This window comes from Neovison vison, chromosome 1 (genome assembly GCF_020171115.1).
Source record: "Neovison vison isolate M4711 chromosome 1, ASM_NN_V1, whole genome shotgun sequence".
Classification (NCBI taxonomy): Eukaryota; Metazoa; Chordata; class Mammalia; order Carnivora; family Mustelidae; genus Neogale; species Neogale vison.
The window spans coordinates 272,099,097-272,118,595 of NC_058091.1; the positions used below are offsets into that span (position 1 = coordinate 272,099,097).

The 19,499-nt window shown below is 44.3% G+C and overlaps 1 protein-coding gene across 2 annotated transcripts in view; it reads right to left on the bottom strand.

The window, feature by feature from the left end:
• Nucleotides 1–19,499, bottom strand: part of GRIA1 (glutamate ionotropic receptor AMPA type subunit 1) — a 308,116-nt gene that overhangs the window by 149,987 nt on the left and 138,630 nt on the right. For both annotated transcript variants that reach the window (XM_044230963.1, XM_044230971.1), the window contains exon 3: nucleotides 3,520–3,759. In XM_044230963.1, coding sequence (XP_044086898.1) covers nucleotides 3,520–3,759 — 240 coding nt within the window. The remainder of the gene's footprint in view (nucleotides 1–3,519; nucleotides 3,760–19,499) is intronic.

Genomic DNA, 19,499 nt, shown 5'->3' on the forward strand with positions numbered 1-19,499 from the left:
CCAAACTGACACCTAAGTAGACACCTAGTAACTGTCAACTTCATGAATGTTGGGGACCCGATACTTTGCCTTGTCCATAGGAGGTATTCAATCACTGTGGATTGAATTAAATGATTCTCTTCTGATTCATAGTTAAATGATAGAGGACCCCATTATTCAATGCAGCTTTTTTTCATCTTTGAGACATAAATGGTGTCTCGGTTTCCTCCTGCTGCAGTAACAAATCACCACAAACTCACTGGTCTAAAACAACACACATGTATCATCTTATACTGCCACAGGTCAGCTCGAAATGAATCTCCTTGAACTAAAATCAGTGTGTCGGTAGGGCTGTGTTGCTCCTGGGAGGTTCTAGGGGAGAAGATTTTCTTGCCTTTCTACCTTCTAGAGACTGCTCACATTTCTTGGTTTATGGCCCCTTCCGCCTTCAAAACCAGCAGTAACCGGTTAAGTCTTTCACATATCTCCTTCTGACACTGACTCTTCTGCCTCCACCTTCCACATTTAAGATGTGGATTTGTGATTACATTGGGTCCAAATAAGTGTGATTACATTGGGTCCAAATAAGTAATCCAAGTTAATCTCTCCAAGGTCAGTGGATTAGCAATGTATATTCTATCTGTAACCTTAATCCCTCTTGCCATGGAATATAACACATTTACAGGTCCCCAAATTCTCGGAGCAGAGACATCTGTGGGGGGCAGATGGAGGTCATTTTTCTGCCTACTTCAGGTGGTGGCTTCACTCGTGCATTATTAATCAGTCTTTTGTACATACATCATTTGTCTCCTTGTAACCCTGCTCATCCCTCCCACAGTGACCGGTATGATGCCTGTCCTCAAGAATCATCTCTAGATGGATGCTGTTATGCCTTTTTTTTTTCTTTCTCAAAAAATTATTTAAATTCAGTTAGCCAATATATAGGACATCATTAGTTTTTGATGTGTGTAATGATTAATTAGTCATGCATAACACCACTTCTCATCACATCACATACCGTCCTTAATGCCACCTGTTTACACCATCCCCTTACCCACCTCCTTTTCTGCATCCCTCAGTCTATTTCCTGGAGTCAAGAGTCTCTCATGGTTTGTCTCCCACTCTGATTTCTTCCCCTTCAGTTTTCCCTCCCTTCCCCTAAGATCCTCTGTGCTATTACTTTTATTCCACACATGAGTGAAACCGTATGATAATTGCTTTTCTCCGACTGACTTATTTCACTTAGCATAATCCCCTCCAGTTCCATCTATGTTGATGTAAACAGTAGGTATTCATCCTTTCTGATGGCTGAGTCATATTCTGTTGTATATGTGGAACCCCATCTTCTTTATCCATCATTCCTCTGTTGAAGGGCATCGTGGCTCCTTCCACAGTTTGGCTGTTCTGGACACTGCTGCTATGAACATTGGGGTGCAGGTAAAGACCCAGTAGTGCAATTGTTGGGTTGTAGGATAGTTCTATTAGTTCTATTTTTAATTCCTTAAGGAACCTCCATACTGTCTTCCAGAGTGGCTGTACCAGCTTACATTCCCACCAACAGTGTAAGAGGGTTCCCCTTTCTCCTCTTCTTTTTTTTTTTTTTAGATTTTATTTGACAGAGAGAGAGAAATCACAAGTAGGCAGAGAGAGAGGGGAGGAAGCAGGATCCCTGCGGAACAGAGAGCCTGATGCGGGGCTCGATCCCAGGACCTGAGATCATGACCTGAGCCGAAGGCAGAGGCTTTTACCCACTGAGCCACCCAGGCGCCCCCCCCTTTCTCCACTTCTTTACCAACACTTGCTGTTTCCTGTCTTGTTAATTTTAGCCATTCTGACTGGTGTGAGGTGGTATCTCATTGTGGCATTGATTTGTATTTCCCTGATGCCAAGTGATGTGGAGCATTTTTATCATGTGTCTGTTGGCCATTGCATGTCTTCTTTGAAGAAGTGTGCCTTCTTACCTTTGTTTCTTTGCCAGTGCAAGCTATTTGGTGTGGCGTATGCCTCACATTGACTGAAAGTTTACTATGTGTCTGGCACTATTCCACTAGCTTTCTTGTTTTCAATTTACTTAATCCTATGAAGTACATAACATTATTATCCCCATTGCACCACAGATACGAAAATTGAGGCTCTGGGAGATTTAGTCATTGGCCCAAGGTCACGTAGCTAGCAAATGGCAAAGCTCTGAGCTCAGATTTCTGAGACAGAGTCCTTTAAGAGCATGGGTGTTTCTGCCAACCCGGAGGTGATTCTCCATAATCAAAGTTACATTTTTTTTTTCTGGATTCTGGGAAGTAGGTTTGACACTTCCAGGCCACAAGCTTTAGCATGCTGTAAAGCTGTCCTGAAAAAGCCCTTCTATGGGTATAATCCTCACAGTGCCTGCTGTTTGAGAGGGAGATCCTCAAAGTAAGGAGGGGGATTGAAGAAAGCAGAGGGTTTCTGGTCTCTCCTGCTGGTTCCTCCTCAATGAGTAATGGCATTTCACACTGCGCCCAAAAATTGATCTCACAAGCTTCCTGCTCGAAAGTCTTCTAGGCCTTCCTGCAAGTGAAACCTTCCTTTCATTCAGGGCAAAACCCTTCTGCCTCAGTTTCCAGACTTTGCATAATCCATTTATTTATTTATACTAATAATAACTAAGTTCTGATGACTATTTAGTATTCAAGGGAAAGGTAGGAGCGTACAGTACAACCACCACAGGCATTGGAAAAAAGAGGATCGTTGCCATTTCAGGATTAGGGGGTTGAAAAAGCAGTGTTTGAGCAGGATGCAAAAGAAAGGAAGGATTCACATATGTAGATTTGGGAAAGCAAGTGCATTCCGGAAAAGAGAAACAGCATGAGGAAAGATGCAGAGAAGAAAAAAAATCAAAGGAAACATTAGGAAAATGTGATGTAAAATTCGAAATGTAAGTGGAAGCACAATTAGAAGGGCCTGGGAGAGGTGTTGGTGATGGCGATGATGATAGCTAACATACGTGAGCACTTAATGTACCATGCACTGACAGGAACTTTCTAGTCACCTCATTTAATCCTCACAGAAACCTCAGGAGGCAGAAATTAGGTTTATGTTATTACAGAGATGAGGTAATGAAGGCATAGAAAATCTTAGCCTCAACATAAATGGTCAGACTGAGGCAGAAAGAACTTGCCCTAAGACAAACAGCTGGAGAGGAAAAGACATAGAATTTAGATCCAGGTGCATCTGACTCTAGAGTTTGTGCTCCCGACAACTACACCGTGAGCCATGAGCCATTCAAAGGAGGCCTTTGGGCTTTGAGTCTGGACTCAGGAGCCATGGAAGCTTGGTGAACTGCAGAGTGACATGGTGTGTTAAGAGGATTACTCTCTCAAAGGATGTGCTTCCACACTGTGAGTTGGATATTAGCCACCGAGAAATCAGACCATGGAAACAGAGTATTTCTGGATCACTCCCCCCATGCTTTTCAATGAAGCAGGCAGGCATCGTTCTCCTTCCTGCTGGCAATTTTCTCTCCATCTCTTAACAGTCTCCCTCCCCGAACCCTTGGCTTACCCCGGTCGGCATCATAAATGTAGACAAATTTCTGCCACTTGTAATGGTCGATGATGCTGATAAGAGCATCCTGCAGCTCAGGGCGCAGCTGAAGGACAAACTGATTGGAGGTGTCAACGGGAAAGCTTGGTGTAATGAAGCAGACATGGAGGGCCCCACAGAAGGAGGTCAGCATGTTGACAGTTCTCCGTTCATAAAACCCAAAGATGGCGTAGACTCCTTTGGAGAACTGGGAACAGACTAGAGGAGGAGAAGAGAAGGATTAATAGAAGATGCTGCAAGGAAACTGGCAGATGGCTCCAAAACGAACCCATCCACTAGTCCATCCACCCCTACTCATCGTCCTTCCATCCATCTATCATCTGGCCATCTGCCCATCTAACCACCATAGCCATCCATCCTTCCAGCTTAGCAGTCTAATCCAACTGTCCGTCCATTTCACCTATCTGTGCATCCCACTCACCCATCCATCTGTCTGATCTAATGTTTAGGGGGTGCCAATTCCATGCCAGATGTTATCATGCTTACCAATTATAAAAATACACAAACCATTTTTGTATGTTCTCTTACTTTATCTGTGCACGACCTTCTTTTTTTTTTTATAGTTTTTTTGATTTTATTTATTTATTTGACAGACAGAGATCACAAGTAGGCAGAGAGGCAGGCAGAGAGCCCAACGTGGGGCCTGATCCCAGGACCCCAGGATCATGACCCGAGCCGAAGGCAGAGGCCCTAACCCACTGACCCACCCAGGTGCCCTCCGTGCACGATCTTCTTAATGTAGAAGAGTGATGAGTGAGACTTTTTTTTTTAAATAAAGATTTTATTTATTTACCTGACAGAGAGATCACAAGTACACAGAGAGAGGGGGGAAAGCAGGCTCCTTGCTGAGCAGAGAGCCCGATGCGGGGCTCCATCCCAGGACCCTGAGATCATGACCTGAGCCAGAGGCAGAGGCTTAACCCACTGAGCCACCCAGGTGCCCTGAGTGAGTCATTTTTTAAAGGGAGAAACTAAGGCTCAGGAAATTAATGACCATGTCTATGATGGCACAGCTAAGGCATATCTGAATTGGGTAGACATCTGAACCCCAATCCAATCATCTTTCCATGACACTGCCCATCACTTTAAGGTGAAGCATTAAAAGTTGTTACAGGAAGAAGGAGGTCTGCCAGCTTGCTGCTGATACATGGTTAGAAAATAAGTGTTGATTTTCTCAGTCTACCCTTAGCTTTCGGTGTACATTTCTCTGCCGATGTTCACCTAGTGTTTATACATCCCACAAGCTGATCTTTCAGGCCCCCAGGGTATCAGACATAATAATAGTTCAACTGTGTAAATATCCCCAAGGGAGCCATTTTGTAAGATCCCAGTGTAGTTACCAATCCTGGGTTATGGTTTATTACATGCTGGTTAGAATAATATTAAAAAACCAAAGTCATAGGGTCAAACCCCAGGTCAGTTAGCTACTAAATTAATCTTTTATGTGTGATACAGGATGAAGGTTCATTGTCGTCGCCCCTGTGAAGTAGGTGACCAACCCTACAGCCATATCCAAAGCCTGAAATTACCCTGTTCATAAGGATGGTGAGATGAGTCTTTTTCATCACAGTAACAGTATTTTCAGGTGCTTTTCAATCCTTTCACATATATTAGACTATTCAGTTCTCATCACAACCCTGTGACTTTGGTATTACCAGTTTTTTGTTTTTGTTTTTGTTTTTCTTTTGAGTTGAAGAAAGCTAGTACTCTTAGATCCTCTGTTCTGTTAGGCACATCACCTGCTTCCATGACCCTGTGTTACCGTGTATCGGGGCGGGTCTCAAATTACTCTGTATAAGCATCACCCAAATGTGTCACATGAAATATTAGTCCCGCAAAATGCTCCTTAAAAAAGAAAAGACCTCTTTGGCCAAACAGTCTGCATCTTGGAGTTTCATACTACACACTGGTTACATAAAAGGTTGTGAGGAATCCCGTTCAACTTTAACCCAGATTTTGTCAAGTCTGTACATCCCCAGGATCCTTTGTTGGTGAATACTTTTAACATGTTATTGAAGATCCTCTGGGCCATGCTGCACGAAAGAATGCAACTAAGTGCCAGTACCCAGTTGTCTGTTTTGAGTCTCAGTTCCCATTCAGTCCCTAGAGCTAACGGGCTTAAAAATCTATCTCTTAAAGACTGCAGCTGAACTGTACAATTCATTTACTTGATTCCCACTGAAACCAGCAAACTGTCTACAGGAAACTGGGCTGGTTCATGAACACATATTTGCATACCTGCATGACCTCTCTAGATCCCCAGTCCACTGACTGATGACTTTTTGAGACCAGAACCTTGTGAAATGACTGCTCTTAATCCACTCCATACCCCCCTCCTGGTACCTGAAGGTGGTTCTCACAGACTCTCGGCTTATGGCATATGGTTTTCAGCTGTGGAATCCCTTCTCCACCCTGAAGCAAGAGGGATCTTTTTAATTAACAAAAGCAAAAACAAAATAAGACAAACAAAACACGATCTTCCTTCCTTGTGCAAAAGCTCTGCAAAGTTTTGAGATTTCTCACTGCACGTAAGAAGCATCTGACCATAATTCAGAGCCCAAATACCCAGCCCCTCGGACCCATCCCACCTCACACCCCTCTCCTTGCTCCCTGCTCTGGCCAAACGGGCTTTGGTAGCTAGCTGTTCTCCAGGGCTCTGAGCTCTTGGTAACTAGCTGTTCTCCAGGGCTCTGAGCTCTTGGTAACTAGCTGTTCTCCAGGGCTCTGAGCTCTTGGTAGCTAGCTGTTCTCTGGGGCTCTGAGCTCGCTCTGCCCTGAGACTCTGTGACAGCTGCTCCCTTCCTCTGCCTGCAGGCTCTTCCCTTACCTGTTTGCAAAGATCACTCCTTTTTTCTTTTCTTTTTTCCTTTTTTAAAATTTGAATTCTATTGGCCAACACATAGGACATCATTACTTTCAGATGCAGAGTTCAATAATTCATCGGTTGCGTATAATACCTAGTGTTCATTGCATCACTCCTTTTCTGCTGTTGTATCTCAGCTCAAATTTTATTCCCTTGAAGGGCCTTCCTTCATCACCCCTTCTCAGTAGTGACTCCAGCCTCCCCATACCTGCCTCTGTCACAGCAGCCTATCTTATTTCTTCAACTTTCTTATTATCTGAAATCATTTCCTCTTGTCGCTTATTTATTTCTGTGGCTGCCTGGGTCAGTGTTAATTCCTGAACACAGGGGTCTCACGTGTGCCCCAAAGCCAGCATAGAGCCTGGAACGTGGAAGGGCTTTGTGAGTATTTGTTGAGTGAATGGATGATAAATGCTTGATTAAGATGGTCCCCGTGACTTAGGGTATGAGGGGGAGCTGGACCCAAACAGAGATGACTACTGGGTCAACCTGGACCTCCTGCTCCTCTAAAGTAGCCTTTATCCTTTCGCACTCAGACTATTTTCTCTTTCACCCTAATGAGGACGGTCTATCTGTTCACAGCAGACAATAGGCCCTGTCTTTAAATATCTATTTTAATTGCCAGAATCAAGATTTCCATAAATATGGATTTCTCTACCAGGAAGCATACATTGTATATTATTCTCCCTATGTTAAATATAGATTTGTCAAAAAGCACAATCCATCTTAGTGAGTGAAGTATGTAGAGGGGGCACATAAACCCGTTAAAATATTATAATATGCTCTGTACGGTATTTTTAGGATTTCTTCTCCCTCTGCTGCAGTGAAATATTATCCTGTGGGATATGAATCTTATATCTAGATCTATTCCCTCACGTCATCCACTTGGTTTCACACCTTTAGCTGGGCCTCTGGGGCCCTCATGGCTGGTGTTTCTTGTTAGAATTTAGAAGCAAAGGAGGAAAGGGGGAGATGGAGGTGTTAGAAATAGGAGTTGGTGCACATGATCAAATCCTTAGACACGTGAGAGGCCGGAACTTTTTCCCTCTCAAATGATTTCCCTATTTTCCCTTCTCAAATTAACCTTCCCTGAACCAAGTGCTTTATCCTCCAAGGCTAGAAGGGTACATTATCCACTCCTCCCTAAAAGAGCATGGCTTAGAGGTATCTTGGCCTGGATTTACTTGAGTGGATCCTGACCCTCAGGATTGCTTGGCATCAGACCTTCAAGCTACCTTCTCCTTTTGACCAAGTAGGAGCAACCACAGAGACAGAGGGGGGGGGGGGAGAAGGAGAGAGATGGAGACGGACAGAGAGATAGGTAGAGAGATATGCAGAGACAGAGAGAGAAAGAGAGATGGAGACACAGACAGACAGGTAGAGAGACATGTAGAGACAGAGAGAGACAGAGACAGAGACAGACCGAGAGATAGACAGGTAGAGAGACATATAGAGACAGAGAGAGAGAGAGAGAGATTGAGAGAGAGAGACAGACAGGCACTCTGTAGCCGAAGTCCTGTGGAGAATGCAGTCATTGATTAAATACTAAGAAATACATTTAGTAGTTATAGGGCATTTCTTTGAATCTGTCATAGTAAATATTCAATCAGAGGAGATAAGGTGGTCTTGTAAGAAAAAAAAAAAGTACTAAACTAAACGCCAGAAGACCCAGAGGATTCTTTTTGGTTTTATCATAACGCAGCAGTTATGTGACCTTGAGCAAATCCACGGTTTCCCTGGGCTTCAGTTTTCCCATCTGTAATATGAGGGTTTGAACTCTGTAATATGTAACATCCCTTCAGGCTCCGACATCTTGGATTCTATTCTGATTCATTCAAACATGTCTACCGATGGACAATACTATAGTCATTTGCTGGTCAAACTTTTGGCAACCCTCAGGCGCAGGTATAGGCTTTCAGCTCTTGGATCTGATTATAGCAGACTCCTAGCACTAAATCTAGATGCATCTGTGGTACTGAGTTTTCTGTAAAATGCACTTTTAACCTGCTGTATGGGTTGGTTGTGTGGCAGAGAGTAGGTGAGAGAGGCAGATCGGAAAGGGGGCTGGAGATGGGGACTACACAGTCACCTTCAGCAAGCACGAGGAAGAAGTGTCACCTTCAGAAGCAGCATCAGACCTCTGCGGGGCACTGCTGTCTCTCAGACTCACTGTGTTCTTGAATCAGAGTAGGCTAGAGGGTGTGTAGTGCCCTCTGCTCAAGACAGCAATAGTGTGTAAAATGCCTCTAACAGTAATAACGAGGAGCTGACATTTGAGCACTTATGAGGACATTTCCTTGCGTTGACTTCCTTCCTCCTAGGAGGTAGGTTACAACAGGGAAAGCGAGGCCCAGGACTGGTACAAGGCCCAGCTGAGATCTGAGCTCTGCCGGTCTGATCACAGGCCTTGAGCTCTTCACCTCTGTGATGTGCTGCCTCTTCCTCCCCAGAAAGTTTGGTAAAAAAAAACTCGTGGTACCTGGGTCAGCTTCAGTTTCTGGAAAATCCTTTCATATCACACTGCCTTCCTCTGACATAGATAAAGGTGCATGACTGTACTAGGGTCTATGGATATTAAGATGAAACAGAATTGGGTGATGTGCTCAATGCATCCTCTGTCAAGTCTGGGAATCAGGAAAAGCATATATACCTATCTCTGCTCTCTGTCTGTCCATCCCTCTATCCTTCTAACATAGGACGTCTAACATCCCTGCTCTCTAGGCAGTGGAGAGGCACTGGTGTACAGGATAAGCCCTGACCTCGAGGACTGTGACCTTGACCGCGGGAGAGCCGGACAACTCAGTAGGCAGTAACACTTCAGTATTAGAGCTGTGACAGGGATGAGTTCAAGCCTCAGGCAGGAACACCTAACTCTGGCCTGTGGGGACCTCAAAGAAGGCTCCCAAGAGGATGTGCCAGTGTGAACACTGACAGATAAGTGAGATGTGGCCAGGAGAGGGGGCATGGTGCCACTGCACACGCATGAAGGGCGTTTGGGGAGGGAAGGCACAGCATAGGGACTAGTCACTGGCGTTGTAGCAGCGTTGTAGGGTGACAGATGGCAGCTACACTTGTGGTGAGATAGCAGAACGTACAGGGAAGTTGAATCACTGTGTTGCACACCTAAAAATAATGTAACAGTGTGTGTCAACTATATCCAAATTAAAAAAAATATATATGTATTTATATATATGTATTCATATATATATTCATATATATATCATATATATATGATATATATATAATTTCAGGTAAAAAGAACGGCCATCGCAAAGACCTGGCAAAGAGAGAAGACACAGTGTGTTCAGGGAACCCAGCCAGAGTGTCAGATTCCAAGGTCTCTGCCTCCAGGAGATTCAGTAGCAGAGTGCGTCCAACAGTCAGAGCGAGTTAAAAACGAGGCCAGGAGTTCCCTCCTGGGGAGGTAGGAGGGCAGGGCAGGCAAGGGCAGGGAAACCCATGCGCAGTGCAGGTTGCCGGAGTCCATTCTTGGTTCACTCAAACCTCTGATAATGAGTCCTGCTTATGGCACCATCCACTTAGTATCAATAAATCCCCAGCCCTGGCCATCGCCCTGACAGCTCTCTCCCAGGGAGGGAACTCCTGTATCAGCAACTCCTTTTCATTGTCACTTCATGTAAGGCATCTCATACCGACATTTCTCCTCGGCTCCTGGCTTCTGTCCCTGGAAATGTGGCAGTCTCATTGTAAATAGTGGATAACGAGAGGATAGGACAGTTTCCTTTGTGGGGAGGGAGATAGAAAGTATGTGTAGCGGGGTGGGGGATCTTTAGATATTCAACCTCCTCCCTGAATAATTCTATCTTTATTGCTGGGAGTGGTATTCCTGATCGGACTCTAACCTCGTGATGTCAAATGTGTTCTATTTCTGTCACTCAGAGGACAGTAAGAATGCCCCTCCATCCCTTACGCTGACTTACACCCAAGATCTAATACTGATGTGCTGTGAATTACCATAATAGATCTAAATTGTCCCCATCCCCTCTAAACAACATCACAGTTCTTTAGGATTCTGAGAGCTTGCCTGTTATTTACTAGATAAAAGTTATCATTCATTTGCCAAATTCAACAAATATTTATTGAGCACCAGAAACTAATATTCTCAGAAAATTGGGATACAGTGATGATACGAGACACATGTGCTTTCTGCCTTCATGGACCGTGCACAGGAATTCACAAAGTTTTACATAAAGAGGAGATAAGGCTATTTTGAAAGAGTAGTAATGGGCTCAACCATAGAAAAAATGGTCATAACAATTATTATAGCCAGTGTTTCCTGAGCACTTACGACCGGCGAGGTATGGTACTCAGCACCTTGTGTCAGTATCCAGGGTGAGGAACTAGTTTATCCAAAAAGGTGAGAGAGAAGAGGGGACCTTAGAGAAACCCCAGAAAAGCCAGTATGACTAGGGTAGGGATGTGGCGCAGAGTTGGAGGGTGGTAGAGACCGCATTGTCAAGGGCCTTGCCAGGCCTGGAGAAGTTGAGTCTCACGTCAATGTTGCATTTTACTTTGGCTTTGGATTCATTTCAGCTTCCTGGAGCCTGTCTTCATGCTGGCCCTGGAGCCCAGTTGGGACATGGCAGCAACGGGAGATGCAGAAGAGCAGCCATCCTCCCCTGTTCAGATGGGTATATTCATTAGGAAACCTGAGTGTTAATTACCAGGCACTGACAGCCAATGAGATGTGTCACTGTATATGAGGATAGGAATTAGGTAAAGGCTGGGCCCCCTGGTCCTAGAATTAGACCCATCCTGTGGCTGACACATGAAACTGGGACAGGGGGATAGGACAAACAGACTGACTCTTCAGGTGTCTGATACGGTTTTGGAAAAGTTACCTATGGAAAAAGCAAATCTGGGACCAGGAATAAGCCCCTTTCCCTGCCTGGGTGCAGTTTCCCCGTGTGAGCCATGAAGTTCACACTAAATCAGTGTTCCTCAAACCTCGGTTTGTTTGTTTCCTTTGTTCGTTTGGTAAAAGACTTCTAATAAAACTTTAATACTCATTGGAGATGTGTAGTTCTACAGATGGGAATATGCTCTTCTTTCTCCCCATATTTCTTCTATCTTTCCACCATCCATCCATCCAATAAATGTTTACTGAGCATGTTGTACATGGTAGGCAGCAAGATGGTACCTGGGGGTTATAACACTCGATAAGAAGACAAGGCCTGGCTATCATGAAGTTACATATGTAGTGAAAAGAAGGGGCACACGCACCCCAATTTCATAGCAGCAATGTCCACAACAGCCAAACTGTGGATGGAGCCGAGATGACCTTCAGCAGATGAATGGATAAAGAAGATGTGGACCATATATTACTCAGCCATCAGAAAGGATGAACACCCACTATTTGCATCAACATGGATGGAACTGGAGGGGATTATGCTAAGTAAAATAAGTCAAGCAGGGAAAGATAATTATCATATGGTGTCACTCACATGTGGAGCATAAGCAATAGCACAGAGGACCACAGGAGAAGGAAGGGAGAACTGAAGGGGAAGAAATCAGAGAGGGAGATGAACCATGAGAGACTATGGACTCTGGGAAACAACTGAGGGTTAAAGAAGGGGGTGAGGAGGGGGTATCCAGGTGATGGGTATTCAGGAGAGAATGTGTTGTGATGAGCACTGGGTGTTATATTCAAGTAATGAATCATTGAACACTACATCAAAAACTAATGATGTACTATACAGTGGCTAACTGAACATAATGAAAAAATGAAGCTTCACTTCTACAGAATGGGAGAAATGATATAAATGAGTTAAGATCACTTTGGACACAGTAAATGTTATGAAGAAAATGGCATGAAATGTTAGAGCCACTGGCAGGGCAACTTTAAGATGGTCAGGGAGACCCTCTCTCTGAGAAATGGACCAGAAGAAGGAGCTAGACAGACAAAGGGCCAGGGAAATGGTTTCAGAAGGAAAAATGGACCCAAAATACAAAGGCTCTTATCAAGGCTCAGGAAGAGATTGGTGAGCTTTAGAAACAGAAAGAAGGCCAGTGTGGATGTGGCACAGAAGAAAGGAGGAAAGCAGTAGAGACGCGCGTGAGAAGAAACATCCTGCGGGGCGCTTGGGCGACTCAGTTGGTTAAGCGACTGCTTTCGGCTCGGGTCATGATCCTGGAGTCCCAGATCAAGTCCCACATCAGTCTCCCTGTTCAGTGGGGAGTCTGCTTCTCTCTCTGACCCACCCCCTTCTTGTGCTTTCTCTCTCTCTCAAATAAATAAATAAAATCTTAAAAAAAAAATTGAAACATCCTACAACTCTCTGAGTAAACTTAATGCTCCTCCAAGGATTATGGTACCTCATGTGTGACTTGGGTACCTCCAGAGCTCTAGAGCATCGCCTTGGTCTGAGAAGGTCAGTACTATCTGATCTTAATGAGACCTTTCGGTTCTAACATCTTGAAGCTCAACTCAGTGGAGGAGAGACAGAGGGAAGGCTAAGGTGGTTCTGACTCAGCGGAAAATGGGAAAGGGAACAGCTCCTGACTTAGGTGTGATGGGACCTCACTGGATAACCAGTGAGTTCCCTGGGCTCTCGTATAGGTACTGCTGTTCTCAGATGTTTCTAGGCTGGCCTTAGGTTCTGGGCCATTCATCCATGCTCTTGCTCTACCCCGAAAAGCCCTCCTGCCTCTTGCCTTTTTCCTCTCTAAACCTTATCCTTTCTTTAAAGATTTAGCTCAAATGCTACCTCCTCCATGTAACTCTTATGCTTCCCCATTCCTAGCTATCATCTAAAGGTCTCTATCCTTCTTTTAAATGCTGATAAAAATTTGTGCGTTTTATCAATTTTTTATCTATCTCTCATGCTTTATTACTTTAAGTTCTTTGATTGCAAGAACAGAAGTCAACACAGGCTAAAGTAAGATAAAAAGAAGTTTGCTGTGAGGATGTGATGGACCCACAGCTAAAACCAAAAAGGAAAAACAAAAAGCAAAAGAAACAAAAAAAAAAACCAAGAAAAAGCAAAAAAGAAAAAAGGGAAATGAAGGTGTTGTGAACAGAGAGCAGATGGATGGTGGGCATATGAGACCAACAGATGTCTATTAAATTTCTATTTAGTGGTATTTTATAAGTCAAAGTCTAAGACTGTGTTAGGAGCTCCATAAGTGTCATATACATCTAAACACCAAGGTTAAGTGAGGAGCTATATAAAATTCAATCACTGTTACCTGTTTTCTAAATAGAGTGGTGGATAAGACAGATGATACTTCTGCCCTCTTAAAGCTCCTGTTATTCTTCACAATCCCTAGGTGGTCACACAATGACTACACAATATTTTTGGTACATAAGTAAATGAAATGTATAAATGTCAGTCATTTACCTATATTAATCAATTGATACTATTCTTGACCATTGATGTCATCTTGCTTCCAAGTCTTTTCTTGCATTGGTTAAGACTCACTGTTTTTCTTTCATATTATCAACTGACTGTATGTTTTCACCCACAATTGAATTATAAATTCCCTTAAAGGTAGAGGCCCTCCTTCATTGATAGGTACAATGAACAGTACCCTAAATACTGTTGGGTCTATGGCATTCAAATAAATGCTTGGTGATGTTACTTGTCTCACAGTCTTCTAAATTGGGCTGACCATCTAGCAACCTTGAGCTCGTAGGATATATAATACCCCCTTCCCACTGCCATGCTTCAGCCCACCGAACTTTGTCACTTTCTGTTATCTTAGGCCAACAGAGCAGCAGGAGAGCTGTGCTTAGGCGGGCATCTGGAACCAAGCCAATCTTTATGTATCCCACCCACAACACCCAGTCTCTTTAGTCAGTGTTCCCTAGGCAAAAAGGTTTATATCGCATTACATAACTCAACCCTTAGGAGAGCAAATGAATTCAAAATGAGGGCATTTTCACCCTGCATAGCAAACTGCTTAGCATTACCGTGTAGCCATGCAGTGTTATGGGAAGAGGCTCTTTCAGAGATATTCCCCATAATGACACACATATATATTTGTGTGCTCTCCTCCTTGACCCATCACTTAGTCCAAGAACAGTCATAGGGTCATAGATCATTAGTACTAAAAAGGTGCTTGGTGTTGAGGGCCTTTGGGCAGAGAGAAGCCTCCTAATAGATAGCTGTGTGACCAACTCCCATCTTAAACTCTTAATTTACATGTGCTTCAAATGTGCAAAACCTGATGTCAAGGGTATCACCAGTCACCCTCTACCTTTAGATCACTATCTACCAGGTAGAGCCTCCTACGGTCAGCATACCGGAAACTTCCCACCACCTATCTATTCTGGGTGGCTGGCACGACTTGGGAAAAATACTATTTTTCTTTTTATTGTTATAGTTATGCCACCTGCTGACTCTTTACTCCGTGTTCAATTCTGTTCTAAGCATTCACCTGCATTTTATCATTCATTCCTCACAGCATCCTAGTAATTTTTCCCTCTGTTTCATGCATGAGGACGCTGAAGTTCAGGGAGATTAATTAATCTTCTACAAATCACTCATGCAGTAAGTGAAAGAGCTGGGATATGAACCCAGGTCTGTTGCCCTCCATGGCCTGTGCCTTGAGCTGTGCTCTTCTGTCCCCCGAAGGTCTGGCAACCCAAAGCAGAGCTTTCATTCCCTGGATGATATTCCAGCCAACGCCAAGCTCTCACTATGTGCCAAGCACCAGGCTAAGTGTTTTGTGTGAATTACTCATTTACTACTAATCTGATAGTACGGATGAGGGATATCATTATTGCCCCATTTTAGAGAGAGAAGACTGAGGCTAAACCATTTTCCCAAGGTCACACAGCCATGAAGGAGAATATTTGGAATCCAAACGCAGCCATTCCAACTTCAGAGCCATTGCCCTGACCCTCTCTACCAGGCATCAGCAAACTTTTTCTGCAAAGGGCCAAACAATAAATATCTTAGGCTTTGTGGGCTCCATGACCTCTGTTGCGCCTAATCCATGCAGTTTTTGTAGCACAGGAAGTAGCCAAGGACAAAATGTAAACAGGCTGAGTATAATGTAAATGTAAACAAGCTTTTATTACAGCATAAAACCTTATTTACAAATACAGACCATGGGCTAGATTTGGCCCGTGGGTTGTGGTGTGCCAGCTTCTACTCTACGCTTTTCTGCTACTGGATAGCAAGTAGGATGAGATGCTGGCAAAATCTGGGGAGAGATAAGAATAACTCAGTGTAGTACAGAATTCTCAAATCTCTTGCATCCATTTTCTTTCTTTCTTTTTTTTTTTTAAAGATTTTATTTATTTATTTGACAGAGATCACAAGTAGGCAGAGAGGCAGACAGAGAGAGGGGGAAGCAGGGTCCCTGCTGAGCAGAGAGCCCGATGCGGGGCTCGATCCCAGGACCCTGAGACCATGACCTGAGCCGAAGGCAGAGGCTCCAACCCACTGAGCCACCCAGGCGCCCCTTGCATCCATTTTCTCTTGTGAATACATAGCAGGGTAAATAGGGCAGAAATGATGACCCTTGAGCCTATGTACAAATGAGGAACCGAGGATCGTGCAGCTGAGGATGACAGAAATAAGTGGCTGCCCACCTTCCTTTTCCACACCTTGTGGTTCTTCTGTGGTGACTGTGGGGGTGGCAGGGGACAGGAGCCAGGAGAGGGTCAGAGTCAGTCAATGAGGTCCCAGTGGACTCAAGGCCACTGCTTGCTGGCTTCTGTACAAGAGCCAGTGGGGCCTCAAAGCTCACAGACTCCAATTGAAGGGTCAACATTTAGGCAGCAATATGGCAAGTAGGTGGGCTGGTTCTGACCTGTAGGCTTCCTCTCCTGTGTGCTGGCTTTGGTCTGCAGAAGGCTGTAACGCCGCCTTATAGCTACAGATGACTCTGAGATAGGAGTGACCCCAACCCTGAGAGGGCAGGAACTTTGACTTGTGTTTTTTTTTTTTAATTTTTAATTTTTTTCAGCGTAACAGTATTCATTATTTTTGCACCACACCCAGTGCTCCATGCAATCCGTGCCCTCTCCAATACCCACCACCTGGTTCCCCCAACCTCCCACCCCCCGCCCCTTCAAAACCCTCAGATTGTTTTTCAGAGTCTGTAGTGTCTCATGGTTCACCTCCCCTTCCAATTTCCCTCAACTCCCTTCTCCTCTCCATCTCCCCTTGTCCTCCATGTTATTTGTTATTCTCCACAAATAAGTGAAACCATATGATAATTGACTCTCTCTGCTTGACTTATTTCACTCAGCATAATCTCTTCCAGTCCCGTCCATGTTGCTACAAAAGTTGGGTATTCATCCTTTCTGATGGAGGCATAATACTCCATAGTGTATATGGACCACATCTTTCTTATCCATTCATCCGTTGAAGGGCATCTTGGTTCTTTCCAGTTTGGAGACCATGGCCATTGCTTCTATAAACATTGGGGTACAGATGGCCCTTCTTTTCACTACATCTGTATCTTTGGGTTAAATACCCAGTAGTGCAATTGCAGGGTCATAGGGAAGCTCTATTTTTAATTTCTTGAGGAATCTCCACACTTCTCCAAAGTGGCTGCACCAACTTTCATTCCCACCAACAGTGTAAGAGGTTTCCCCTTTCTCCACATCCTCTCCAACACATGTTGTTTCCCCTCTTGCTAATTTTGGTCATTCTAACTGGTGTAAGGTGGTATCTCAATGTGGTTTTAATGTTCATCATTACTAGTCATCAGGGAGATTTAAATTAAAACCACATTGAGATACGACCTTATACTAGTTAGAATGTTTTTTTTTTTAACTGGTTATGAGATGAATGGATAAAGATGTATATACACATATATACACACATACACATAAAAACAGTGGAATATTATGCAGCCATCAACATTTGAAATCTTGCCATTGCAATGACGTGGATGGAACTAGAGGGTATTGTGCTAAGTGAAATAAGTCAATCAGAGAAAGACGATTATCATATGATCTTGCTGATATGTGGAATTTGAGAAACAAGGCAGAAGATCATAGGGGAAGAGAGGAAAAAAATGAAATGGGATGAAATCAGAGAGGGAGACAGACCATAAGAGACTCTTAATCTCAGGAAACAAACTGAGGGTTGCCAGAGTGGAGGGAGGTGGGAGGATGGGGTGGCTGGGTGATGGACACTGGGGAGGGCGTGTGCTATGGTGAGTGCTGTGAATTGTGTAAGATTCATCAATCACAGCCCCATACCCCTGAAACAAATAATACATTATATATTAATAAAAAAATAAAATAAAAACTGGGTATGTGCCAGAGGTTTCACAACATGGATTCTTCAAGGCCAAGACTCAGCTACGTGCAGGGTTTCAAGGTTCCTTCCCATCTTTCAAGGATCACCCCAAGGCTGCAGGCTCAGCCCCCTGCCCTCACTCAGGAGTCCTGGGTGAGGGGTTGCAGTGAAGGCTCTATTTGGACAAGGTTAGAGTTAGATTTGAGGATAAAGTCAGGCAGGGTGTATTCTTGGATTGGGCTCAAGGGCTGAGGAGAAGGTTGCAGTCCAGGGCTGGGGTGAGTGCTTACTCAGCCTCATTTGGGGGTAGGTGGGATTCACTGAGGAGTCCAGGTAGGGACTCCATTTACTTAGTTCTGCCTCTATGCAGCCTTTGGGAACGGGCACACTAACCCGCCAGAGCAAACTGAATAAAAACAGAGACATTAACCAAAGGGAAGGGTTTGTAGTAAAAATGGGCATCAGAGCTTTCCCTGCCTTTGGCCCACCTGCTGCCCCACATGTCCTCTGGCCCCACATCATGAATCAACTTCTGCTGGTTCCTGAATGAACTATGTCTATAAGGCACACCAGGTAAATCACTCACGAGGTGAGGCCAGACTCCACCTTTGGCTATCTTGATTCTGTTCCCTGGGTGAGTGGGAGGAAAAAAAAAATATTTTGTTTCTTATTTGTTATTCTTTCCCCATAAAAATCATGCATATAAATGGGCTTTTCTAAGCCAAGTGGCAAGCCTACAGTGTAATGCACACCAATGAGCCTGATTGGCACCCGTCAATCAAGGCAAGGTTTTACCGAAATCTGCAGATGACTGCCCAAGGGGGCCGTAAAATCAGTGGAATTCATTTTCCAGTGAGGGTATACCCACTGAGGAGGGGAAAGGATGAGAAGGAAGGATAAAATGAGGCTAGAGAAGACGAGCAGTTCCAGATCTCAAAATTGCATGAAACCCCCAGAAACCAAAGCTCACCTTGTCTGATGCCTGAATTTACTCCTGACCTCTGCCCTTGGCTGATTTCTGGAGCTGAACACTAACCCCGCGGAGAGTTGGATACAGAAAAGCTTAATCTTTTTTTTCTTCTTCTTCTGTTCTTCTAATCCGTGGTCTCAGTGAAGCATGCTGGGAATACCTCATTTAAAACAAATGCTCAACCAGTAATAGAACGTTGCTATGAACATAAACGTGCCTTTCCTTTCCAGCAGGAATGTGACAATCAAAGTCTACCAATCAGAGTACTTGAAATCTAAGGCTGCATGCAGGCTCTGCCCCCTGCCCATCCTGCCTCTGCTCCCAGGCCATGCCCCCACTGCCTCAGCCTCACATTGCTCTTTCTCTTACCTCTCGTGACAGTCCAAACTTCCTTGCCTTGGGGCTTTTGTACACGCTGTTCTCCCGTAAGAAGCTCTTCTACCTTCTTTAAATGGCCGGCTTCTCATTCCTCACATCTCCATGTTCTCTAAAATATATATCCTGCCTTTGCACTCTCTACGCCAGGATCTTATTTCCATCATCTCTGTCTTTGATTATCTGGTTTCATCTTTGGTTTATCTGTGTAATTTCCTATCCCCCAATAGGGCATGTGACTGTTTCCTCTCCCACTACAGTCCTGGCATCTACACAGTGCCTGGCACGTGGGAGGCCCTGAAACACATTTGGTGAATGGAATGAATAAATGGCAGACCAAGCCTGCTGCTGGTTCTCTACATGACCTTAGGCGAGTTATTTCCCCTCTTTGGAGTTTGTTTCCTCATTCGTAAGAGATAGGGGACTCAGTGAGCTCGAACACTCTTCCACTTCCATAAGTGTTCTTCTCATTTTCCAGATGGGAGAGGTGAGGCCCAAAGCCCAC